General features: G+C 42.8%; 1 protein-coding gene across 8 annotated transcripts in view; it reads left to right on the top strand.

The window, feature by feature from the left end:
- The window catches only part of LOC145343260 (microtubule-associated serine/threonine-protein kinase 4-like), a 445,947-nt gene that overhangs the window by 262,225 nt on the left and 156,179 nt on the right, over positions 1-27,543 (top strand). For 2 of the 8 annotated variants that reach the window (XM_080189371.1, XM_080189369.1), the window contains exon 1: positions 24,190-24,573. The exons of the other annotated variants lie outside the window; for them this stretch is intronic. In XM_080189371.1, coding sequence (XP_080045497.1) covers positions 24,488-24,573 — 86 coding nt within the window. In that variant the 5' untranslated portion in view covers positions 24,190-24,487. Of the gene's footprint in view, positions 1-24,189; positions 24,574-27,543 lie in introns of those variants that run through there. 8 annotated transcript variants of the gene reach the window in all.

Here is a 27,543-nt window from a genome sequence, read left to right as displayed (position 1 = left end):
TGAGTGGAGGAGCAACACATGTTCGCTTTGAAAATGAGTAAAAGGGCTTTGCCATGTTTGCAAAAGTGGGCACTGCACAAAGAAGTTTGCAGCTTAACAACAGGCATGTTTTTCGACTGTGTGACTTGGAAAGACCAGGCTGAGTAGAATGGGATGCCAGCTTACGATTATTAAAGCTGCAGGTACATGTTTAACCTTCCATCACTTTATTAAAAAGATTCCAGAATCCGATAAAGTGCGCAAATGTTTAGTAGATAAAATTTAATGAATTGCAAAACTATTAAATGGACAGGTGAATCCGGAGGACAAGAGATTTAGTGTTTAAGAAAGCCTAGGAGCATGCCAACTTCATGTCGCTTGAGAATTTAATTTTGTTAACATCTGATCTAGTAGATTTTCTGGCCTCCTAGAGCCTATTGTAATTATAGCTTTTCAAGCCATAAATAATTTTGCCTGGAAGGGTTATTGACTCTGACTACCAGTCGATTTTTGGCATTACGTATGAGAAGTGAAGGTCGAATGTACTTTTTGGTGCATTGGGATGAGAGAAGGGGGAATAATTGGATTGGAGATGCAGTTCATTTCAAAGCCATGCATTCTGCTGTTCTTCATACTTCCATTTAAAATTTCCATGTTTTGACTGACCATGGAAACTGCCTGTGCAAATAATAGGCAATCACTGTATAGGGTACTGGGAGCCCTCATAAAATTGAGGTCAGTGGGATTTGGGGGGGAAAACTGTCCACTGTCAGTCTTGGCACTGCGGTGCCTCCATTGGGGCACTATGTGATTACAGTATGACAACTTTACAAAGGCAGTTTTCATTATAAATGTGGACATGGGAACTTATAATGGGAAAAGTTGACAGGATTTTTAATTTGCGATGTGTTGATCTCCCATGGTGCTGGATGTGAACAGCTAAGGACAAGCTGTAGTCATCCTTTGGAATGTACATTTCCAGTTCTTGACTACAGTCATTTCAAGCTCGTTTTGTTCCTTTGAACCTTTTGGAGAAGTTTGCTTTCAAATGCTGGAAATGAGTTGTTATTCATTGCAGTCATTAAAATGAAAATGCAGAACATTGTGATTTACAGCAGTTAGCAGAAGGAGCTGAATGTTGTGTGCTCTTTGATCTATCTATGACTAACTGCCTGGCTGCAGTCTGGGCTTCGCAATCTGATCATCTTATTGATTATTAATGTTTACAGCTCATATTTACACGTGGATGTTGACCTGATTACTCCATGAGAGCAAATTCACCGCCTCCATGGACAAACAACCTGCATGTCACTTTCAAAGTCATAGAATCTAACTGGTATTGTATGCATATATAATCGCAATGATGTATACTGTAGTGAAATCCAGAATTCGACCAATCTCAGTGACTGTACAGACCAGTAGATCTATTACTATTAAAAGGGCAGGCAATGCCATAGTGCTGTCATCACTGGACCAGTAAACTAGAGACACAGGATTATGCTCTCAGGACCTGCATTTGAAACCCACCACGGCAGATGATGGAATTTGAATTCAGTAAACATATCTGGAATTAGAAGTCCATTGATGACCATGAAACCATTGTCGATTGTCGGAAAAACCCATCTGGTTCGTTCATGTCCTGTTAGGAAGGAAATCTGCCATCTTTACCTGGTCTGGCCTACACATGACTCCAGCAATGTGGCTGACTCTTAACTGCCCTCTGAAATGGGCAATTAGGGATGGGCAACCAATCCTGACCCAGCCAGTGATGCCCACATCCCATGAAAAGAATAAAAAAATCATCATTGGTTATGTTTCGAAATGAAGTAAAATGCATAATTGCTCCAACTCCACATCCTTTTTAATTTCCAAAATTTGATTTTATTATTGTCACATGCATTAATATACAGTGAAAAGTATTGTTTCGTATGCGCTATACAGGCAAAGCATACAGTTCATAGAAAAGAAAACTGAGAGTGCAGAATGTAGTGTTAGTCATAGCTAGGATGTAGAGAAAGATCAACTTAACGCAAGGTAGGGCCATTCAAAAGTCTGATGGCAGCAGGAAAGAAGCTGTTCTTGAGTCAGTTGATAAGTGACCTCAGACTTTTGTGTCTTTTTCCCGATGGAAGAAGGTGGAAGAGAAAATGTCTGGAGTGTATGGCGTCCTTAATTATCCTGGCTGCTTTGCTGAGGCAGCGGGAAATGTAGACAGAGCCAATGAATGGGAGGCTGGTTTGCATGATGGATTGGACTACGTTCACGACCTTTTGTAGTTCCTTGCAGTCTTGGGCAGAGCAGGAGCCATACCAAGCTGTGATACAACCAAAAAGGATACTTCCTATGATGCATCTGTAAAGGTTGATGAGACTCGTGGCTGACATGCCAAATTTCCTTAGTCGTCTTAGAGGCGTTTTTGGGCTTTGTTAACTATAGTGTTGGCATGGGACCGGAATCTAGAATTATGTTTAAAATATAATAGCACAGATGTTGAAATAATACCAATTAATGTATTTGTGTGAGGAAAACAACTGCCTCATCTCAAATTAAAATTAGCCACAATTAATCTGGGAAAAAAAAGTAATCTTCACGTGAGACAACAGTTCGGTCAACCCTGAATAAATCCTTTTAAGGAAGAAAAAAAAAGAAAGCTGCATCTCAAAAGATTTCAAATATTATGGGTGGGATTTTCCAGCCACGCTCGCTCTAAGGTTGGAAAATCTGACTTGAGGACAATGGACCTTTGCATGGACCAAGCCCCATCTGTTACAATTCCTGTTACAAGCAGGGCAGGAAAACTCCATCCTATGTCTTTGGAGACAAAACTTTTGAGGAGTTGAAAGCAGACTTTTTGTGCATTTGGACAATTTAGACGAAGCCAAACCTGACCCGGTTTCCACTTGACCTCTGTACATGTTCTTGTAGTAGGAGTTGGTGAGTATGTTCCAATTAATTTAAGTTTAATGTAAAATACCAGTTGCATTGATCTAGGACTTATTATTTACCTAGGCTTTGCAGCTCTGTCTTTCACTCATTCCAAAGTTGTCAGTGCTCTATCTGATTACCAGCCCAAGTTGAAGTTGTGTCAAAGTTCAATTCTGTTCAAAGTCTGGTTATCCCTTTGTCTGCAGTACCATTGTGCATCTAAATTCAGTTTCATCATTGTCCTTGTAGGTCACCATAGGGTATTATTGCATAATGCTACCTTTTTGTTAACCTGGATGCTGATGACCTTGCCTCTCTTTATCACTAGATAATTAATTTCCTGAATGAGCTTTGTACTGGTATCTCCCCTGCCTTATTTACAAGAACTAACAAATGAAAAGGGTGTTCAGTATTTCTGCTGTGTTGTGTTAATTCAACATCATTAAAATTATGCAGCTCTTCCTTGAGGCTTTTCCCTGCTTGCTTGATTCCATGATGATAGCGCAATCGATAAAAATTTTTTTATGTTTAAGGAGGATGTTTAAAAATTTAGTTTTATTCTACAGGTAGCCAGTATGTCTGGAAAACATTTAGCTCAGATGTTTTAAAAGCGCGATGATTACTCATTTCAGTTGGGAATTTGTTACTTTGATAGAGCTAATGGATTTTTGCTTGCATGAAAGATGCTTTAAGAAGTTGATTGACAGGGCCACGCAATGATGTGGTTAATGGGCAGAGCTAGGTCTATAGTAGAGAGAAGCTTTTGCAATTTAGAGTTGGAGTTCTAGGTGGGAATTGTTTAAAGAGGCTTCTGCAAGCCACTCTGAAGCACATTTTCTCTCCAAAAGGTTCAAAACTGTTTACCTTCATTTATATTTATGGTTGCTAACTGTGTTTAAACTAGCATTTAAATCTTTAAGAGGAATGTTGCTTATTTGGAACTGAAACAGTGGTAAGTTAGGAAATAAAGCTATTTTCTTTTCATTTTGAAATATTGTTGAACTGTTAATAGTTGAGATGTTTCATTTGTTAGATTTATATTTAAATTGTGTCGTTAAATAAAGTTTGTTTTACTATGAAACATCCCTCATTTGTTAGTGGAATTACTCCTTGAGCAAAACATTCTTTCCTTGCATTTATTCCAAAATAGAAAAAAATGTTGCGGTCTAGTCTGGCTTCATAATATACCTTGGGGTTCTGGTGCAGTACCCGAGCAATGTACTAAGCTGAAAAAAATAAACCTTTTAATTAAGAGCTTACTGCTCATTGAAGAGGCTCAGGCTAATACTCATCCAACTACCTACTCTGAAAACTCTGCTCACGTTTTGATAGCTGTGACAAATCGGATCCCAGCAGCTGAGGCAATCCACAACATTCTAAAATAATCAACAAAATTGTAAATGAAACAACCCACAGCATTTTTTAAATGTTTGCAGGTCCTTCAAAAGATTAGAGTCTATTCCGATCAACATCTTTGCCAAAAACAATCAGTTTTTCCTTGGTTCATACCTTACTGGTGTACCAAGTTTTACTGAAAACCTGACTGTTCGTTTACTTTTGAGATGTACCACTTGTAGGCAAACAGACTAACAACCCTAGTGGTTGAAATTTGACCTCTGCACACCTTCAGTGGCAGAGATAATTAAACTAAAATTAAGATACAGATTTGGATTCTATATCATCTAAAGCATACGAAAAGCTTGCATGGATAAAACACATATTCAGTAGTATGCTGCTTAACGTGAAGAAATACCAATACCAAGAAAGCCTTGAAAGGTTGTGTCATTTCTCTCAAGATCACAAGAAATGGAGGTAGGAGCAGATCATGTACTATGTCGAGCTGTTCTGCTATTCAGTACAATTATGGCTGATCTTGGGTTTCAACTCCACTTTCCTACTTGCTTTTCATTTCCCTTAATTCCCTGAGGTTACAACACAAGGTCAGGCATTTTGACCCAATGAATCCATATCAGCATTTAGAGTTACAGAGGTGTACAGCAAGGAAACAGGCCCTTTGGCCTACTTGTCTATGCCGCCCAGTTTTTACCACTAAGCTAGTCCCAATTGCCATATCCCTTTATACCCATTTTACCCATGTAACTGTCAAAATGCTTTTTAAAAGCCAAACTTGAACCCGCCTCTACTACTACCTCTGGCAGCTCCTCTGGACCCTTTTGTATCTCTGCCCTCTCACCTTAAACCTCCACCTTTAGACTCCCCCAGCTTTTGGAAAAGATGTTGACTATCTATCTTATCTATGCCCCTCATTTTATAGACCCCAATAAGATCACCCCTAAGCCTCTTACGCCCCAGGGAATGAAGTCCCCATCTGCCCAGTCTCTCCTTATGACTCAAACCATCAAGTCCCGGTAGCATCATAGTAAGTCTTTTCTGCACTGTTTCTAGTTTAATAATATCCTTTCTATAATAGGATGACTAGAACTGTGCAGAGTAAGTGTGCAGTTTACCACCAAGGAAACGAATAACTAATTTCATGTTTACTCTATTCCCAAAGCCCTCCAACCTCTCTCCAACCATCTATCCAAAACAATCTCAAATGTTGACATTGTTTCTACCAAAATCATTTAGTCTGGAAATAAATTTCAAAGGTTTACAACTCTGAAGATTGCTTAAAAGAGACATGTGGCCGAGGCTTTGGTTTTTTAGTCATCAGGACAGACATAAGAATGCCAAATTTCAAACAATCACAATTTATCCTATGAGAGAAAAGGGGTGCTGATACATTGGCAACGCAACTCTGATTGAGACCTTAGCATGGCGAAAGCAACAGGTAGCTAACTATAGGCTCCCCGCTCTCCTGGGGAGCAATTCACCAATTGCTGCCCAATCATACAGCTGTGTCTAAAAGTAGTTTTGTTTAGGGTTTTGGAAGTGTGGGCTGCTTGGGTACATTCCGTACTCTGTTACACACTAACGAAGGAACATGCTGTTTGATTCAATTAGCCGGTTGCTGGCACATACAGCCCTCATATGAGCATCGCATTTGCACTGAAATTCATGCACAATGTTCCTGGTTGAGTGCAGCTCCAGCAGCAGTGTGCTTGACTGGCACCCCTTCACCACTTTAAACATTCATTTCCTCCACTACAGAGGCACAGTGACAGTAATGTGTACCACCTACAGGACGTGCTACAGCAATCTGTCAAAGCACCTTCAACAACACTTTCAAAATCTCTCACTCCTACCATCTCAAGGTGAACGGGCATTGGAGCTCCAACACCTGCAAGTTCTCCTCCAAGATGCACACCATAGTGCCTTGGAAATATATTGCCATTACTTTGTTGTGTTGGTCAAAACCTTGGGACTCTCTACTCAAGAGGACTGTGGATGTATCTGGTTCAAGGCAGCGGTCTACCGGCAGTTTCTCAAAGACAGTTAGGGATGAGTAATAAAGATGACCTTATCGGAGGCACTCCCATCCCCTGAATAAATTTAAAACATTTGAGAAAGGTGCCCTTCAACCAAAATAACATTGAATAGCGGGATTTTCAGCTGTTGTTTGTGGAATTACTTTTACGTTAATTTCTTGTAGGGATTTTGTGCTGTCTCATGCTTCCATGGCGTGTTTGTATTACTGATGATAGGTTGGCAATCCGTTGCTATGGATGTTGTCAGGGAAATGTTGCAGTGCGGGGGAGGGCTGCGTCTAATGCAGTGTGGAGCTGCTCTTGAAGTTGAAGTGATAAATGTGCGTGACCACTGATAAATTAATTGTTCACAGAAAGATACAGTCTTAAATGTTCCATCACAGATTTACTGATTTGCGTGCTTTCCCTTTTCTTCTTAAACCCGAAAATGGAAGTTGTTTTGCACTATTGTGCTGTGATTGCAAAAATAAAGGAAGCTTAATTTTATCAAAGCCTTAAGAATTACATCTTTGGTTGTATTGAAAACATTTGTTCCTTCTAGAAATTCTGATGTAAGCCTGAATTTTGGTATTTTAAATTTTATTCATAAGTAATAAAAAATGTTATCGCCTTTTCTATAATGTGATTTCAAGAAGAAATTAGATGTAGCTCTTCGGAATCGAGGGATATGGGGGAAGGCGGGATCAGGACATTGAATTTGATGATTAGCCATTCTCAAAAGAATGGTGGTGCAGGCTCAAAGCATCGAATGACCTACTCCTATGTTTCCATTTTTCCCTTGTTATAAATGACCGATTCTGATCTTCAGAATGAAGATACATTTTGAACATAGGAACAGCAAGTTGGCCTTTTGGTCCATCGAGCCTGCTCCGTCATTCAGTATGATCATGGCTGATCGGACATTGCAATACCTTTTACATCCGCTGTCCCCGTAACCCTTTACATGGTTAAAGGATGAAGGGTGGCACAGTGGTTAGCACTGCTACCTCTCAGCGCCAGGGGCACGGGTTCGATTCCCGACTTGGGTCACTGTCTGTCTGGAGTCTGCACATTCTCCCCATGTCCCTGTTCCTCCAGGTGCTCCGGTTTTCTCCCACAGTCAGAGAGATGTGCTGGCATTGGCCATGATAAATTCTCCCTCAGTGTACCCGAAAGGGCGCTGGGGTGTGGCGACTAGGAAATTTTTCACAGTAACTTCATTGCAGTGTTAATGTAAGCCTGTTTGTAACACAAATAATAAATAAAATAAAAGGAGCTTGAGATAGTATCTCATAGCTGGCTGGTCAGTAATTCCTACTGAGGTTAAAAGAAGAAGAAGAATGTGAATGTTGAAATTCACATTGAAACTGAAAATTCTGGGAATATACGTCCCAGAGGAGCTGGATAAAAAGAGAGGTCGATATTTTTGAAAGAGATCAATTGTTCCACCAGAGAACTGGAAATGATTCTGTAAAGCTGACTGTAACAAAAGGAAGGGGGTGTGGAATATTGGACAAAACATCAAGTATGTCAAATATTACTACAGATAACAGGTTTGAAGGACTGGATAGGGAGGAAAACTGCAGATTGGTGCACAAAGGTTAGCTCAGTTGGACTTTCAGAAAGGGAGTCAACAAGCTCTTTGTAGCTCCCTTAACATCTGTTCAGAGTGGCCGAATGAAGTAGGGTGACCAGAATAAACATAGGAATCAACTAACCCCTGCAACCGTCTGCTAAGATGGACTGGCAAACTGGAAGACTCTTCAAGGAGGCTGATACCAGCTCCCTGAAGGCTGAAAAGGTTAATGCTGCAGTAGGGTACTTTTTGCTTTACTTCCAGAGTCTGTGAAGGTTTTTTTTTGAGAAGGGCAGCGCTGGTTTTCGTGCCTAGCCTCTGAATTATGTTGAAAGTGTTTGAAACATATTTGTCGGCACTTGCTGTCCACTCAAATGTACTACACTCAAATGTACAAGACTGCAACTTTGACTGAAAGCATTTGGAGTAGGGAGGAGAAGAGTTTATCTTTATTGTACTTGCCTCTCTGACTGACATGTTCAGACCTTGCCATTTTTTTCAATCAGCTTATAGTTTGGTTGGACAAGAGGTGACGAGATGAAGTTTTCAGTACATTTCTTTGTGCCACAGGAACTGAAGCCATTAAAAGGTTAGAATTCCATTTGAGCTTGAATTCCCAAAGGGCATGTTCTAGATTTACCACTGGATAAGTTTGTGTCCAGTAACACTGATTATTTGCAAGATATTGGAAAAGGTTGTCACAGTTTTATCGTATTTCATAATATTTATAGCAATATTACCCCAGATATATTCTTTCACCTTATTCCACCAGGATAAAGAGACAAAAATCTGAAAATAATTACCAAATGACACAGTGGTTAGCACTGGTGCTTCATAGCGCCAGGGACCCGGGTTCGATTCCAGCTTGGGTCGCTGTCTGTACGGAGTCTGCACACTCTCCCTGTGTCTTCCTGGGTTTCCTCCGGGTACTCCGGTTTCCTCCCACAGTCCTAAAGACGTGCTGGTTAGGTGGATTGGCCATGCTAAATTGCCCCTTAGTGTCAAGGGAACCAGCTTAGGGTAAATAGGTGGGTTATGGGTGGGATTGTGGTCAGTGCAGATTTGATAGGTATGAGGGGCACCACCTGCATTGTAGCGATTCTAGGATTCAAGAATAGCTTCTTCCCTGCTGTCATCAGACTTTTGAATGGCCGTATCATATATTAAGCTGATCTTTCTCTCCACCCTACCTGTAATTGCAACACTCTATTCTGCACCTTCTCCGTTCCTTCTCCCCCCATGTATTCTATGAACGGTATGTTTTGTCTGAATGTAGTGTGCAAGAAACAATACTTTTCACCCTATCCCGACACGTGTCAATAAAACAATTCAGTTCAATATTGTTGTCAACATGTAGGGAAATTTTGTGTTCATATCTTCCACCCATTATTTTTGGATGCCAGAGTTTTTTCTGTTGCATGATTCCAAGAGCCCAGCAGTCCAAGGTGAGGAGTTAGCATCATAATTATTGGGTTTCCCAATGGAAGGGGAAACAGACTGTTGCTGCGCTTGGTTTTTATACATTGGGTAGGTAATGGGGTAGCCCTCCTTGCTGACATAGCAAAGGAATTTCAGCAGGCAGTTATTCATTTGATTTTGATTTGATTTATTATTGTCACGTGTGAAAAGTATTGTTTCTTGCGCACTCTACAGAGAAAGAATACTGTACATCAATAAAGAAAGGAGACAGTGCAGAATGTAGTGTTACAGTCATAGAGAAAGGTCAACTTAATGCGAAGCAGGTCTATTCAAAAGTCTGTAGCAGGAAAGAAGCTGTTCTTGAGTGGGTTGGTGTGTGTTCTCAGACTTTTTGTATCTTTTTCCTTGAGGGAAGAAGGTGGAAGAGAGTAGTCCGGAGTGCGTGGGGTCCTTGATTATGCTAGCTGCTTTTCCGAGGCAGTGGGAAGTGTAGACAGAATCAATGGATGGGAGGTTGGTTTGAGTGATGGACTAGGTTTTGTACATGACCTAGGGCAGCATGTTAGTTAGCACTGCTGCCTCACAGCGCTGGGGATCCAGGTTTGATTCCTGGCTTGGATCACTGTGTGGAGTTTGCATGTTCTCCCTATGTCTGCATGGGTTTCCTTCAGGTGCTCCAGTTTTCTCCTGCTGGTAAAATGCATTGACCTGAACAGGTGCCAAAGTGTGGCGACTAGGGGAATTTCACAGTAACTTGTGACTAATAAATAAACTTTTAACTTTGTAGGTTTTTGATAAGAGAGGGGATTAAGGGTTATGGGGAGAGGGCGGGAATGTGGAACTGAGCCACGACAGATCAGCCATGATCTTGTTGAATGGCGGGGCAGGCTCAAAGGGCTAGATGGCCTACTCCTGCTCCTATTTCTTATGTTCTTAGTTTCTTGCAGTCTTGGACAGAGCGGGAGCTGTACCAAGCTGTGATGCCAGCAGAAAGATTGCTTTCTGTGGTGCATCTTTACAAGTTGGTGAGAGTCATAATGGATGTACTGAATTTCCTTAGCCTCCTGAGAAAGTGGAGGCGTTGGCGAGCTTTCTTAACGATAGTGTTGACCTGGAGGGATCAGGATGGGTTGTTCAGCTCAAGAAGCACAATCTTGTCAGATTCACCTGGGTTACAGTTGGGCCCTTGCTACTTTGCCTGGCTGAGAATATTTCATAGCCGGCTGGTTCACACTGGCTCCAGTCGGCATTATCTGATCCTGTAACTTCCAAGAGGAGCTGGCAATGTGGAAGGTTAGTCACCGATTGTGTGGACAGAGGCAGAGTTCAAGGTCTAATGATTCACAAATTTGCTTTTGTTTTGTAAGATCAAAAGTCAGATTGCCTTCCTTTTTAAACTGTTAACAATCCTGCTCCGCAGCCTTTATAATAGGAACTGTATAGAGACATTTTCTAGATTGCTATGATATTTGGTTTGATTTATCAAAGTCGTTTTTCATCAGCTGTCGACGGATTGTTTAGTTTCTGTCTGACTTATACCGGACTTTTAAAGTGATTTATAGTTATTGGCCTCTGCTGACTTTCTAACTCACTTATCTTCCTTTCCAGCGAGGCTCACTGCCTGGCAGTCATTAGATATTTGGCATGGTCGCTAAGCATCACTTCGGTAGTCACGCAGTGGAGTGGGCGAGATGCCTTGATTTTGACCATGTAGTGGACGGGAGCGGGGGATTGGGGGGGGCGCATTTAGGCACTCTGAAGGGGCTGGACTACGAGTCCAGTGTAATAGGGCGGCGGGATAATGGAGTTAGGGTCAAGTAGAAGATAATTTTTTCTGTTCTCTGCATGGTTGGTGTGCCAACCTACAATCCACATCTCTGACAAAGGGTCATCTAGGCTCAAAACATTGGCTCTATTCTCTCCCACAGGTGTTGTCAGGCCTGCTGATATTTAACAGCATTTTCTGTTTTTGTTTCAGATTCCAGCATCTACGGTATTTTGCTTTTATGTAAATCCATCAGGTTTGATTGCGCTACCTGCTGCATGACCTGGACGCCATCTGCAACTTGGAACCTGCACTTAGTGGAAAATTGGGTGCCCTTGAATGAGAGGGTGTAAGGACACTCCAGTAACGACTGGCCAGTTGGTTTTACATCAATAGTGGAAAGGGATTTAGAAATAGTAATCAGGGGGAAAACATCAGTAGGCACTGGAGAGGTTTGAGCTATGCAAGGATAGCCAGTGTAGATTTGGAAACAGCAAATAGTGCTTGGCTAACCTAATTGAATTTTTTGGATGAACAGCAAAGGTTGATGAAGGGAGAATAATGAACGTTGTCTATTTGAATTTTAAGAAAGCGTTTGACAATGTACCACAGGTTAATAAAACGGAGGCAATCATGTTCCTGGGAAGCATAAGGCTTCCTCTGGGCACAACACAAATTTGATCAAAATGAATCATCAGCTCAAGAGCAGATTGATCTGATGGGCAAATACCTTAGAATTTTAGAGTCCATTTTAAGCAGTGAAATGAGCTGCCTTTTTCAGACCTTCCTTCTCCTCCCCCTTCTGCTGGAAGGTGAGGGTGATGATGCCTTTCCTCACGTGTTCTGCCATGCTGCTGATCAGAAGCATACTGTCAAACATTCCCAGCCAAACTTGGTCGATCCCACAGAGTCGAATACAATTCGCGTGGTAAGCTGTCGCAGTTTGTGACTTTTACTCGTGTCAAGAAACCAATGGCCTCAGCTTGTCCAGAGTTAGCATTTTGTCCAGGCATGTTATCTCATTTAAGATATCATTTAAGAGGCCTTAGTGTTCATGCACTTTAAGTTGATAGTCTGTCATGAAAGACCGTGTGTGGATATGTCAAGATGTGATGTTACTATGTGTTGCCTTGCTTCAGACTGCTAATCGCAGAGCTCTTCATATCTTCTGGAAGAAGAAGGATAAGGCCATCACATTTCTGGACAGAAGGTGATCATGGAGGCCTCTGAAGGCAAGAGTGAGACCTGCTGAGTTGTTACTTCTTGGAGGTCCTCCCTCCCATTGACCTTCATTAGCTGCAGCAGGAGTAGATTCTGCGTGCTTTTCTGGAGTTAGGACATTGCTATTTGTCTCAACTTCCTTGATATGGAGATGCTGACGTTGGACTGGGGTAAACACAGCAACACTCGCAACACCAGGCTAAAGTCCAACAGGTTTATTTGGTAGCAAACACCAATAGCTTTCGGGACTTGTCCCCTTCATTAGGTGAGTGGGGAGTTCTGATCAGAAACAGAGCATGTAAAAGTACACACTCAGTTATCTCCAATACAATTATCTCCATCCTCAACGATGGAGGAGTTGAACACGTCAGTGCAAAAGATAAGGCTGAAGTACTTGCAACAATCTTCAGCCAGAAGTGCCGAATGGATGATCCACCTCAGCCTCCTCCAGTGGTCCCCAGCTCCTTAGATGCCAGTCTCCAGCCAATTCAATTCACTCCACGGTTGGTGTCACTGGATATTGTAAAGGCAATGGGTCCTGATAACATTCCGGCAATAGTACTGAAGACTTGTGCTCCAGAACTTGCCGCTCTCCTAGCCAAGCTCTTCCAGTGCGGTTACAATACTGGCATCTACCCAGCAATGTGGAAAATTACCTTGCCCAGATATGTCCTATACACAAAAAGCAGGATAATTCCACCCGGCCAATTACCACCCAGTCTACTCTCGATCATGAGTAAAGTGATGGAAGGGGTTATCAGCAGTGCTATCAAGCAACACCTGCTCAGCAACACCCTGCTCAGTGATGCCCAGTTTGGGTTTTGCCAAAGTCACTCATCTCCTGACCTCATTACTGCCTTGGTTCAAACATGGACAAACGAGCTGAATTCCAGAGGTGAGATGAGGGTGACAGCCCTTGACATCAAGGCCGCATTCAACCGAGTGACATCAAGGAGCCTAGTGAAATTGGAATCAATAGATATCGGGGCAAACTCTCCGCTGGTTGGAGTCACGCTTCGTACATTGGAAGATGGTTGTAGAGGGTAAGTCCAGGACATCTCTGCAGGAGTCCCTCAGGATAGTGTCCTAGGCCCAACAATCTTCAGCTGCTTCATCAGCAACCTTCTGTCTGTCATAAGGCCAGAAGTGGGAATGTTTGCCAGTGATTGCACAATGTTTAGCACCATTCGCGACGACTCAGATACTGAAGTAGCAAGATCTGGACAATATCCAGGCTTGGGCTGACAAGTGGCAAGTAACATTCACACCACACAAATGTCAGGCAATGACCATCACCAATAAGAGACCTCTAACCACCACCCCTTGACATTCAATAGTGTAACCATTACTGAATCCCGCACTGTCAACATCCTTGGGGTTACCATTGACCAGAAGGTCTACTAGACTCACCATATAAACACAGTGGCTACATGAGCAGGTCAGAGGCTAGGAACACTGTGGCGAGTAAGTCCCCTCCCGACTCCCCAAAACCTGTACGCCATCTCCAAAGCACAAATCAAGCATGTGATTGAATATTTCCCACTTGCCTGGATTGGTGCAGCTCTAACAACGCTCAAGAAGCTTGACACCATCCAGGACAAAGCAGCCCACTTGATTGGCATCACACCTACAAACATTCAATCCTTTAATCATCGATGCTCAGTAGCAGCAGTATGTGCTATCTACAAGATGCACTGCAGCAATTCACCAAAGATCCTTAAGACAGCATCTTCCAAACCCATGACTACTTCCATCTAGAAGGACAAGGGCAGTAGATAAATGGGAACATCACCACCTGCAAGTTCCATTCCAAGCCACTCACCATCCTGACTTGGAAATATTTTGCAGTTTCTTCACAGACACTGGGTCAAGATCCTGGAATTCCCTCCCTAATGGCATTATGAGTCAACCCACAGAACATGGACTGCAGCAATTCAAGAAGGCAGCTCACCAGCACCTTCTCAAGGGCAACTAGGGATGGGCAATAAATGCTGGCCAGCCAGCAACGCCCATGTCTCACGAATGATTAAAAAAAATTCCAAGGTTGATGCAAGAATAAAGGGATCAATACCCTAATTGCAATATTCAACAGGAGTACTAGATGAATCTTCATTAAGGAGCTAATGATGATTCAATTTGGTTTGCAGAACTGTCTTGTGTCAGCAAGGTTTGATTTAACATTTGCACTACAATCTTCCATCAAAATTTAAAGCAGTTACCAAATTCATGAAATAATTAAGCATTAGTCTCATTCAGATAGCTGGCAAATTACCAGCCTGTTGAATAGAAAGTCAACAGTAGGAGCATGTAAAAAGAATAAAGCAATAATTATGGGTCACTTTAATCTTCATGTTGATTGGGTTAGGGTTAATGAAGTTGGAAAGGGTGGGTACAGCAACAAGTTTGTTGAGTACATTGGGGATAGTTTCCTAGAGTAGGCTATCTTGGATCTGTTAATGTGCAATGAGGCAGGTTTAATAAATAATTTCAGACTAAAAGGGAAGTAGTGATCATAGCATGATAGAATTTAATATTCAATTTGAACGTGAGAATCTTGCATAGGAAACAACAGTATTTCCCTTTTTAAAAAAAAGGAATTAGAATTAAAAAAAGGAGAGAGTTAACTCAAGTGGACTAGGCATATAGATTAGCAGGAACATTAAGCAAGCAGTGAGAGGTATTTAAGGAGGTAATTCATGACTCTCAGCCAAAATATACGCCAGTATGCAGGAAGAATTCTGAGAGGGGGATAAACCAACAATGGTTAACCAAGGAAATTAAAGAGAGTTTGAAGTTGAAAGCAAAAGCATACATACATGGAGGCAAAAGTCAGCGATAGCCCCGAAGATTGGGAGAAATTAATCTTCTATCTCTTCTGCTCCCTCCCCCCGCAACCATCTCCCGCTATGCCATCTCTCCACCCATTGTATAAGTTTGTCCAATTCATATAATAAACCTAAAAATGTCTGCACGTCTCCCTTCACTTGTCGGCTGACCAGAAATGAACACGCGTTGCATTGATTCATTTTATTAACCATTTCAAAGCTGTGTGCCTTCTCATTTTTAAAGAAATAATCCTGCGTGATACGCATGAGTAAGATTTTTATTGAGTGGAGATCAGTGTGGAAGCTCACAGCAAGAATGTCCTTGAAACAGATATAAGCAAATCCATTTCAAATGTCTGAATTTTGAAAGCATAATAGATGGCATTAGAAATCAAGGTGAGGGTTCAAAATCATTTTCAAAATATGACATACGGAAGGAATGTATCTCTGTATTTTAAATATTTTATGACTGCGTAAAGCAAAACCAGTTCTTTGTGCATTGACATGCTTCTAATTATATGGCCACGGAGAAGAGCCAGAACCATAAGGTTTTGTTTAATCGTCTTCAATATTTTTTGGTTTTATTAATCTTCTTTCATTCCTTCCCTTCATTTCTCATTGTTGCAATGTGTTTTCTCTTAAACCCAGCCAGGAGCCTGCTATAAACACAAACCTATCACCATGCTTAAAAAATTCTTGTCGTAGAAAACTGCGTGGCATCTCCGGTAACTGATTCGTACTTGCTGAATGCACGCTTTTGTCCCTTTTAGGGACATTCACTAATCCAACCTGAGGGATCTTAAGCACAGGCTGTTGGTGTGTAGTTTTAGGGACTTGTGAATGCACAGAAATGCTGCTGCAGTTTAATGGACCAAGCAGCCCAACTTAACATAAAGAACTTGCATCTCACGTTGGTGATGGGGAAACTGTTGGAGAAAAGACTGAAGGAAAGAATTAATCTCCACTGGAGGGCAAGGTTCAGGGATAGTCAGCATGACTTTGTCAGAGCGAGGTCATGCCTAACAAATTTGATTGAATTTTTTGAGGAAATGACCAGGTTTGTAGGTAGTGCAGTTGATGTAGTTTATATAGATTTCAGCAAAGACTTTGACGAAGCCCATAATGGGATATTTCTTGGGAAGGTAAAAGCGCAGGAGGTCCAGGGTAACTTGGTAGATGGATCCAAAAAATGACGACGTTAGGAGATAGAGGATGGTGGTAATAGACTATTTGTGTGACTGGAGGCTGGTGTACAGTGCTGTACCAGAGATCAGTGCCAGATCCCTTATTATATATGATTTTATATAAATGATATAGATGAGAATACTGGGGGTGGTGGGGGGGGAATGGGCATGATAAGTAAGTGTTTGCGGATGACACAAGGATTGGCAGGGTGGTTAACAGTGTGGAAGAAGGTCGTAGGTTGCAGGAAGATGTAGACGGGTTACTCAGATGGGCAGATCAGTAGCAGAAGGAGTTTAACTCTGAAAAATGAAGAGATGAATATTGGAAAGAGTGACAAGACGAGGGAATACTCAATGAATGACAGGGTACTAGGAAATTCAGAGGGATCTTGGGGCGCTTGTCAACAGATCCCTAAAGGCAGCAGGACAAGTTAATAGTGTAGTTAAGTAAGGTACACTCTCACCAACTTTTACAGATGCACCATAAAAAGCATTCTTTCTGGTTGTATCACAGCTTGGCATAGCTCCTGCTTTGCCCAAGACTGCAATAAAACTACAAAGGGTCATCGCGCAAACCAGCCTCCTAACCACTGACTCTGTCTACACTTCCCGCTACCTCGGAAAAAGCAGCTACCGTAATCAAGGACCCCACACACCCTGCAAATTTTCTTTTCCACTACTTCCATCAGGAAAAAGATACAAAAGTCTGAGTTCACATACAAACCGTTATTAACGAAGGGGCATAATTTTGAGGTGAGGAACAGGAGGTTTGGAGGGGATTTGAGAAAAATATTTTTCACCCAAGGCATGGTGGGAATCTGGAATGCACTGCCTGGGAAGGTAGCGGGAAACCTCAACCTTGAAAACATATGTGGCTGAGCATTGAAATGTCAAAACATTCAAGGCTGTGGGCCAAGTGCCAGAACATGGGATTGATGTCGATTTTAGTGTAGTTTTGTCGCGCAGACTCAGTGGGCTGAAGGGCCTCTTCTGTACCATGTGACTTGTTGAGCATTCTGTGAGACACTCTGTTGTGGCCAAAATTTGGTGTGAAAATGGCGGGTGCAGTATATGGATTTCATTGGTTAAGAAAATGAATTTTACAACAGTGGTGAACATTCAAACAGGCATTAACACTGGAACACATATGGTGAATTTGAAACAGTAGCATTTGTTCTGCTCAAGTGCTGAAACATTTCTTGATTTGAGTTTGAAATGACTAAAACAATAACAAGAGAAACAGGTGGAAAGTGTGACGGAGGCGTGAGATAATGGGTAGGATTTTATGGCTTTTTGATTTGATTTATTGTTGTCACATGTATTAATGTACAGTGAAAAGTATTGTTTCTTACGTGCTATACAGATAAAACATACCTTTTGTAGAGAAGGAAAGGAGGGAGTGCAGAACACATTGTTACAGTCATAGCGAGGGTGTAGAGAAAGATCAACTTAATGCAAGGCAGTCCATTCAAAAGTCTGACAGCAGCAGGGAAGAAGCTGTTCTTGAATGGGCTGGTACGTGACCTCAGACTTTTGTATCTTTTTCCTGACGGAAGAAATTGGAAGAGAGAATGTCCAGGGTGCGTCGGGTCCTTAATTATGCTGGTTGCTTTGTTGGAGCAGTGGGAAGTGTAGACAGAATCAGTGGATGGGAGACTGGTTTGAGTGATGTTCTGGGCTGCTTTCATGACCTTTTGTAGTTCCTTGCGGTCTTTGGCAGAGCAGGAGCCATGTCAAACTGTAATAAAACCAGAAAGGATGCTTTCTCTGGTGCATCTGTAAAGGTTGTAAAGGCTTTTTGTCACGAAAGCGCAAAATCCTGCCCAAGGTCAATGGACCTTTCTATTGTCCACTGCGCTCGCCCGCTGCGATTCCTGTGGTGGGCGGGATGGTAAAATTCCAGCCATTGTATCCAGCAGCCTGGATTGAGGAATAAAATTGAGAAGTTGAATGATGTCTCTAACTTCAGACCAGATATTTTCCTGCTCTTGGGAAGAGTGACTTTTGGTTCTTAACCTTACCGTGGAGAAAAATAGAAACTTGTTTTCTTAAAAACAACGTTTTGAAAAGGCCAGAATATATCTTCTCGAGGGTGTTTAGGGGATGTTGGCCTGGTCATGATTCATATCATTTTAAAAAAAAAGCAAGATTCATAACATTTGGAAGAAAGTGATAACTGATATTAAAGACAATTTCCTAAAAGAAACAATGGTCAGGCGGAAAGCACTGGAAACTCAGTCCTGCTGCTTTACGTTTACAATAGGATGTTTAAGGACTGCCTTTAGCTGGAATGTAGGAGGCTGACCTTTTGTAGAAGCAGATACAGACGAATGCCACCAGTAATTTGACCAAACGCATTACAGTTTGTGAGGAATCCTGGCCTAACATCAGTAGATTATCGCCAATGGAATGTAGATCTCCAGTGTTCTTTTTGGAGATGACTTGCTGAAGAATGTGTGGAATACATGAAAGAATCATAGAACCCTACAGTGCAGAAAGAGGCCCTTCGGCCCATCAAGAGTGCACCGATCACAATCCCACCCAGGTCCTACCCCTACATCCCTACATATTTTACTCGCTAGTCCCTCTAACCTAAGCATGAAAGAGCCAACTATGTATTTTTTCCTCTATTTAATGTACAGTGACCCAGCAATAACAGCTTGCATTTAGATGGTGCCTTTGACATAGATAATTATACTCAGGTGCTTCATTGCACTGGCTTTAAATATTTTCGGCATGTTTTGACATGAGACCTGAAACAGCTTTAGTAATAATTGTTGTCACCATGGCAAGTAATCAAATTTCTCATCTGATTGTTCTATTCAGGTGCTGCGTCTCGAATATTTTGGCTGTGCGCAAATGTGCCAGGATAAATTTCCAGGAATCAGGACCAGGAAGTTTATCCTGCACATTTGACTTACTGCCTGCTAACTTGCGGCCAGGTGGACCTTCTAGAATGTTCTCTCGTTTGCTTTTGATAAGTTGGTGAACATTTTGCTTAACACTTTCGCTTGACATCAAAGGCCATTTATGGAGCTGGCGGCTAAAGAGAAGAAAACATGCAACTCGCAACCCATAGAAGATAAAAGTTCTAAAATTTATTTATTAGTGTCATAAGTAGGTTTACATTAACACTGCAATGAAGTTGCTGTGAAAATCCCCTGGTTGCCGCACTCCAACACCTGTTCAGGTACACTGAGGGAGAATTTAGCATGGCCAATTCACCTAACCACGTCTTTTGGACTGTGGGAGGAAACCAGAGCACCTGGAGGAGAGCCACACAGAAATGGGGAGAATGTGCAAACTTTGCGCAGATTGATCCAAGCTGGGAATCGAACTCGGGTCCCTGGCGCTGTGAGGTAGCAGTGCTAACCACTGTGTCAAAGTGCTGCCACTTGTGCCCACTGTGTAATAATGATAATGGTTTTTGTTTGTACAAAGATTGCAGCATGCGTCAAAAAAAAATTCCAGTCTTTACAAGTGTTGTATGAAGCAAAATATTGCAACAGCCAGTGGCAGTCATATTCAGTACAAGGTTAGAGGTTGGTTGCCAAATCGTACGTATGTGCAGCATCTACATCGTTGGTTTGGTTTGGTCCAAGTCAGTTCAGATTGTATCATCCATTTGGAAATGCATTGCTGGAATGTTGCTTGTTCATTATAAGTCACATATAAATGAATAATTAATAATGAAAAAGAAAAGTTGCATCTTTGCAAAAATTTGACTGATTAAATGTATGTTTCAGTGCATTTAAAATAATGAGACAGTGAAGCCATAAAAATCACACAAATTGAACCGATTTTAAAAATTCCATTATTGTTTCTTAAAGTTGCCAAAGATTCCTAGATTTGAAGCCACCGTTCCATAAGTCATGACATTGCCTACTCTAAAAGGAAATAACTATTCCCAGCTTAGATGAGTATAAAAATGTAAAATATCATAATGCTAGTATACTATTTCAGTATTACATCCATCTTGTCAAAGACTCCATTCCATTTCTGTTCCAGCCTACGAGTATTGCATGTTATCAGTCTTAATTATGTAACTCAGAATCATCAAATCATCAAGAGGCCATTCGGCCCATTGAGTCTGCACTGATTCTCCAAAGGAGAATCCCACCCTGGCCCTCTCCTCTGTCCTATCCCCGTAACCCCTTGCATATGCCATGGCTAATCCACCTAACCTAGATAATTCTTAAAGAGAATGGATACGTTTGACAAGTTGAGTGAAAACCATTTTCAAGAATAGCTAAAAAAACAAGATGCCAGAACAAAATAACAAACCCACAGCAGAACTGTGACACAATGGTTAGCAATACTGTCTCACAGTGCCAGGAACCCAGGTTCAATTCCCGATGTGGGTAAATGTGAGTAACTTGGGTCTGTGTGGAGTCTGCATGTTCTCCCCATGTCTTTGTGGGTTTCCTCAGGGTGCTCTGCTTTCCTCCCCCAGTCCAAAAATGTGTGGGTTAAGTGAATTGGCCATGCAAAATTGACCCTTCGGTGTCAGGCAGACTAGCAGGGTAAATATGTAGGGTTACAGGGATAGGTCTAGGGTCTAGGTGGGATTGTGGTCGCAGCAGACTTAATGGACTGAATGTCCTCTTTAGGCACTGTAGGGATTCTGTGATTCTATGTGTAACAATTCCAGGAATGAACAATTAACAGAGAGATGTACTCTGTGCTCATGCATCTGGTGCTGATGGCTCACATGGAAAAAGGCACAAGTTAGTTCAAGGACTGATTTTTCCTGATCTGAGGGATTGTAATACCTTGTACAGCAGAACTGCTGCAGCCCTAGATGGCTTGGCCTATCTGGCACTGGAAGATTACAGTTCTGTAGAAGTGGTGGATGGAGTAGAACACATCCTCCATTTGCCAGGGGAGCAGACAAGCTTGGGTGGGAGGGTGGGGTGCAGCGGGGGGGGGGGGGGGGGGGGGGGGGCAGGGTGCCAGGTTGATGTTCTCTTCCTTCTCTTGGCCCGCAAGCAGTATTGAGAAGATGTTACTTCCTCCAAGCAACAGCCATCACCTTGTTTAGCTGCCAAGGAAACCCGGTCGACCAAGGTTATATCCAGAAACTAGGTTAACTCTGAGATATGCAAATAAATTAGTTAATATTGAATTGACTAACCCCCAGCCGCTAGCAGTTTGGTTGGTAGTGGCCCTATCCCATCTTTATTAAAACCATTAATGGGGTATGTTTTGAGATTTTTAATTTTTACATCTCTATCAATATAAGCCCACTTTTTTTTGTGTTAACATTCTCCCCCTGGTCTCAACCTATGCCCCTTGTTACCTGGAATGGATTTTATGTGCACCTACCTGGCATGTTTTTGGGCCAGGGGTATATAAAATAGGCTGGCCAGCTTACTCACCACTCTTCCATCTACTCCCAAGTTGTCTCCCACAATCGGTTAAGTGGGCAAGTGCTGAAATTGGCAGCCAGTCCACCATGTGTAAGTACATAATTCAAGGTGTAGCTCCCCCTCCCCGTGGGCTCTGGAACCACTCCCCAACTTAAACCAGGACTTGCCTTTCCAGGGCAGCCACACCCACCGCCTTTCTTTAGTTCCTCTTGTGTGAGATGCGGAAATCCCACTCCTAAACATTTAAACCCACCCACATGTCAGTTTCTGGCCAGTGAGCAGTCTCCGCTGCCCCCTCTTCACCCAGCCCCCGGCCCCATAAAATACATGCACCAACTCACCATCCAGTGATAACAATGAACTTTTGTGAATGCTGACACCACAGTGAACTTCCTGTGATTTTTGAGAGTCGCATTTTAGCTGTGACTGTTTCCCCATTTTGCTGAACCTGTTCATGTGGAAGAAAAAGAAACCAACAACACAGAAAACACATGCACACACTGATGCACTCTTTGTTACACATACCTCTCTCTCTCTCTCTCACACACACTGATATACACTCTGTTACACTCACACACTGATATGCTCTGTTACACGCACACCCCCACACTTTCTCTCACACGCACACCCCCACACTTTCTCTCACACGCACACCCCCACACTTTCTCTCACACGCACACCCCCACACTTTCTCGCACACGCACACCCCCACACTTTCTCGCACACGCACACCCCCACACTTTCTCGCACACGCACACCCCCACACTTTCTCGCACACGCACACCCCTACACTTTCTCGCACACGCACACCCCCACACTTTCTCGCACACGCACACCCCCACACTTTCTCGCACACGCACACCCCCACACTTTCTCGCACACGCACACCCCCACACTTCCTCGCACACGCACACCCCCACGCTTCCTCGCACACGCACACCCCCACGCTTCCTCGCACACGCACACCCCCACGCTTTCTCGCACACGCACACCCCCACGCTTTCTCGCACACGCACACCCCCACGCTTTCTCGCACACGCACACCCCCACGCTTTCTCGCACACGCACACCCCCACACTTCCTCGCACACGCACACCCCCACGCTTTCTCGCACACGCACACCCCCACGCTTTCTCGCACACGCACACCCCCACGCTTTCTCGCACACGCACACCCCCACGCTTTCTCGCACACGCACACCCCCACGCTTTCTCGCACACGCACACCCCCACGCTTTCTCGCACACGCACACCCCCACGCTTTCTCGCACACGCACACCCCCACGCTTTCTCGCACACGCACACCCCCACGCTTTCTCGCACACGCACACCCCCACGCTTTCTCGCACACGCACACCCCCACGCTTTCTCGCACACGCACACCCCCACGCTTTCTCGCACACGCACACCCCCACGCTTTCTCGCACACGCACACCCCCACGCTTTCTCGCACACGCACACCCCCACGCTTTCTCGCACACGCACACCCCCACACTTTCTCGCACACGCACACCCCCACACTTTCTCGCACACTCATACTCTCTTGCACACACGCCTTCTCTCATTCTCTATCTGTCTCTTTCACATGCACGCACACACACCCTCTCTCTCACAATAACTCTCACTCATCCCCTCTCTCATACACACTCTTTCACACATTATTTCTCTTTTTTTACTCACACACTCTCACACATTATTTCTCTCTTTTTACATACACACTTTCACACATTGAACAAGCCTCAACTCCCTGCCCTCTCTAGAGTTCCAATTTGGATAGAATTTCTCATCCCCATTCCAGGATGAACACATCATTAATTGCAGAAAATTACGTCTAATTGGCTTTGTCAATACATTATTTTAAGAATATTAAAGTGAGGTTTTCCCACACAGTGTGCACCAGGATGCTCTGTGGGTGTTGTAAGCCAGCCAGCAAATCTTCTGTGACTAGGCAAATACCCTGGGCCGCACTTACTCTCTCCAACCCCCACCTTCTCCCTGCTGCTATTAGTCATTCTCGGTGCTGCCTCCTGGGCTCAGCTGAGACCTGTTTCGCTTGGAAGCTACTCGCATGTGTGTGTGATGATATGTTTATTTTTAATACATCTAGAAATAGTGAGATATCTATAGATTTGAAATATTGTATAATTTTATAATCACATTTTGTGTCCACCATTGCATTTGGATGTAGCACCCCTGTCCTGCCTGACTGCTTTTATTTTTGGCAAGTACTTATCTTTACCTGCCGCGAGGTAGGAATTGTGTTTGTCTTACTGAAAAGGGTCAAGAGATTGCTTATTATCAGCAGTTGGGGAGGGAGGAGAATTGTAACTAAAAGTTCCAGATATTTATCTTTGTATGATTAATATGGAAACCAGTCATAACTTGAAATATTAAAAAAAAGATAGAATCAAGCCAGATGAAGCAGCAAGATTTCCAAACTTTTTTTTTCAGTTAGGGTGTTGTGGTAAGTGCTTCCCTCCCAATTTTACAGAATGGTAGTTTCCAAATAGATGATTTACCTTGGCATTGCAACTGAATACCAACATTAGACGGGATGAATAGTGCTGTGATCACTGCGATCTCTGACAGCGCACTGAGCGTAACTAAAGAAGGTTGCAGGGTCTTTGAGATGTAAAATAGCAGTGATAGCCGGACTGGAAGGGACAGTGTTTTTATATATAATTAGTCAGTGCGGTATGTTGTTTGAGTTGGCGTTTTGTGGCTGGCTTTCAAAAGGAGCAGCTTTCAACTGGCCTGGCAGCCTGATTGATGATGCCTTCCCCTCCTGATTTGGAGTTCACGTATTTGCTGTGAGTGAGGAGGAACTGCAAGCATTTGAAACGTTCACTTTTGGATCATGTCTGACTCGAACCTGTGGTCTGTTCTGTCCAACATCTCAATGCCTCATTTTCTAAGCAGAGCCAGGCTGCGACGGTCTAAAAGGTAACTCAGAAGACTTAGTGATCAGTGCTGTCGGTTCAAGCCTGGTGAAAATTCTTGTTCTATGTTTTGAAGTTTACAGCTGTGTACTGGTATTAATATTTGGTAATGTAGTGACCAGCTTTGTTTACCATGACGATTCCAATATAACGTAGACAGCAGCTACACATGGTAACCTGGCAATTGAAGCAGTAAGTTATGAAGTGTGAGTCACTGTTGTTCATGTTGTCATCAGGTTTTATAGGTTTATTTATTAGCATCACAAGTAGGCTTACATTGACACTGTAATGAAGTTACTGTTTGAAAATCCCCTAGTCGCCACACTCCGGCACCTGTTCAGGTATGCTGAGGGAGAATTTAGCAAGGCCAGTACACCTAACCAGCACGTCTTTTGAACTGTGGGAGGAAGCTGGAGCACCCACAGTAAACCCGCGTGACACAGGGAGAACATGCAGACTCTGCAGTGGCCCAAATCGGGAATTGAACACGGGTCCCTGGCACTCTAAGGCAGCAGGGCTAACCACTGTGGCACTGTGCCATCCACTGATACAATGAATCTCACTGTAAATCTACCTCACTGAGAATCCTTTCATCATCCTTTCCGGAATTTGCAATGTGAATATACAGCATCCTGCTTCTATTTCCGTTAAACTTTTCTTTGAAAAGTTAACAACTAAACTGAAATGCTTCTGCTTAGTGAAAGGAGTGTGAAATATACAGAAAAAGAACTGTCATAGTCAGCATGATTTTACATTGAATTTCCAGCAAACAATCAGACTCTCTGCCCTACTGGTAGTCGTTAATGCTTTAAATGAGGCTCCACCATCTTTATTGCATCTCGCTCTGTTGCTAGAATCTTCTATTTCTTTCCCCGTTGGACTTACCCAGCTTCTGCTTAAATGCATGTATGGTCAGGTCAAGTACTCCATGTGGCAGCAACTTCCACATTCTAATCACTTTTTGGGTGAGGAAGTCCCTTCTAACTTTATTTTTGGAATTATTGGGGATTATCTTAAATGAAAGACTTTGTATAGCGCCTTTCATGACTGCAGACCATCCCAAAAGATATTTACAGGCAATGAAATACTTTTGAAGTTTATTCAGTGTTGCAATGTTGTGGCAGCTAATTTGTGTAAAGCAAACTCCCAAATACCCTGTGATGATGATCAGATTGTCATTGGTAAAGCTGACTGGGGAATGAGTATTGCCATACACACTGGGGAGAAGTGAAATAAAAGCAAAATACTGTAGATGCTGGAAATCCAAAGTAAAAATGGGAAGTGTTGGAAAAACTCACTGGCTTGGCAGCATCAATGGAGTTAATGTTTCAAATCTTTGGAACTTGGGGAAAACTCCCTTGCTGTTCCTCTGGGGTGCCACAGTGGTTAGCACTGCTGCCTCTCAGTGCCAGGAACCTGGGTTCAATTGGGTGACTGTCAGTGTGGACTTTACGCATTCTCCCCGTGCTTGCATGGGTTTCCTCCTCCAGTCCAAAGATATGCAGGTTAGATGGATTGGCCATGGGGAATGTGTGGGATAATGGGAATGGGGCGGAGGGTGGGAGGGCTTAGTTAAGATTCTCTGTTAGAGAGTTGGTCCTGACTGGAAGGGCTGAATGGCCTTTTCTGCACTGTTGGGGTTTTGTGGTTCTTCAAAATAATGTCCTGGGGTTTTTCACATCTACCTGCGAGGGCAGATAAAACCTTGGTTTAAAATCTCTTTCAAAAGGCTGCACATCTGACAGTGCAGTTCCCTCTCCATATTGCCTAGCCTTTTTTTTCATTCATTTATGGGATGGCGGGGTGGGGTATGGGGGTAGGTTGGCGGCAGTCTCTGGCAAGGCTAGCTTTTGCCCTTGATTAGTTGGTGAGCTGCTGTCTTGAATCATTACGGTACATGCTGTTCTGTGCTCAAACCAGTAAAGTGGAGCTTGGAGCCACAGTCTTTAGATTCAGAGGCAGGTGTGTTACCAACTGAGTCACAGCTGATGTCTCATTTTCAAATCCCTTCATGGCCTCATCTCTCCCTATCTCTGTGATTCTTCCAAGCCCACAGCCCTCCAAGATATCTCCAATCTAATTCTGGTCTTTTCAGCATCTCAGATTTTAATTGCTTCACCATTGGCTGTGTCTTAGGCTGTGTAGGCCCTTAGCTCTTGAATTCCCTTCCTAAGCCTCTCTACTTCTCATCCCTCCTTTAGGATACTTCTTAACACCTACCCCTTGGACCAAGGTTTAAATCTCCTGTTCTAATATCAGCTTATGTAGCATGGTGTCAAATTTTGCTTGATAATACTCTTGTTAAGACTCTGTGTTTTCATTGCATTATCTAAATACAAGTTACATTTATGTCCCTTTGTTTTGGAATCGCCTGTAGTGGAAATGTAGTCTCTATTTCTCCCCCCTCCAATCCTATTTCAGAGACCTTTATTTACTGAAGAGAGATTATGTCTGTGAAATATTTAGGCTCTTTTGGAAGGGCATTGGTCAATAATGGGAACTCAGTGAGCGTCACCCATTCAAGTTTTAACAAATATACCATGTGGACTAATCTTATCCAAGATCAGAAGCCTTAGCATTTAGGTGAGCTATAGATGCAGATCAAAATTTCGCAGCTGAATGAAGCAAAGGATAGGTTAACGTGGATTTAGTATGGAAATATTTCAAAGGTCAGTAGTAATAATTGTTGCTTGCAAATTATGTACGTGATTTGGAAATGGGGATTGTATTGAAGTTATCTAAATTTACCAATGGGGAGAGATCAGCAAATAACATAGCCTGATAAATATTTATCAAGTATTGGTAATTGAATTGAACCTACAAGTGCTAGGTAATAGTTAATGTTGACAAATACAACAGTACTCATGTTGGGTAGGGCAGAACTGGAAAAAGAAGACCAATATTGAACCATAGTACACGATATTGGAGAATATCAGGGTACTGATAGATGTCTTACTGAAACTATCAAGTTAAC

Source organism: Carcharhinus amblyrhynchos, chromosome 5 (assembly GCF_965287045.1).
Source record: "Carcharhinus amblyrhynchos chromosome 5, sCarAmb.v2.hapA, whole genome shotgun sequence".
Taxonomy (NCBI): domain Eukaryota; kingdom Metazoa; phylum Chordata; class Chondrichthyes; order Carcharhiniformes; family Carcharhinidae; genus Carcharhinus; species Carcharhinus amblyrhynchos.
This window is presented reverse-complemented; position numbering and strand designations above follow the sequence as displayed.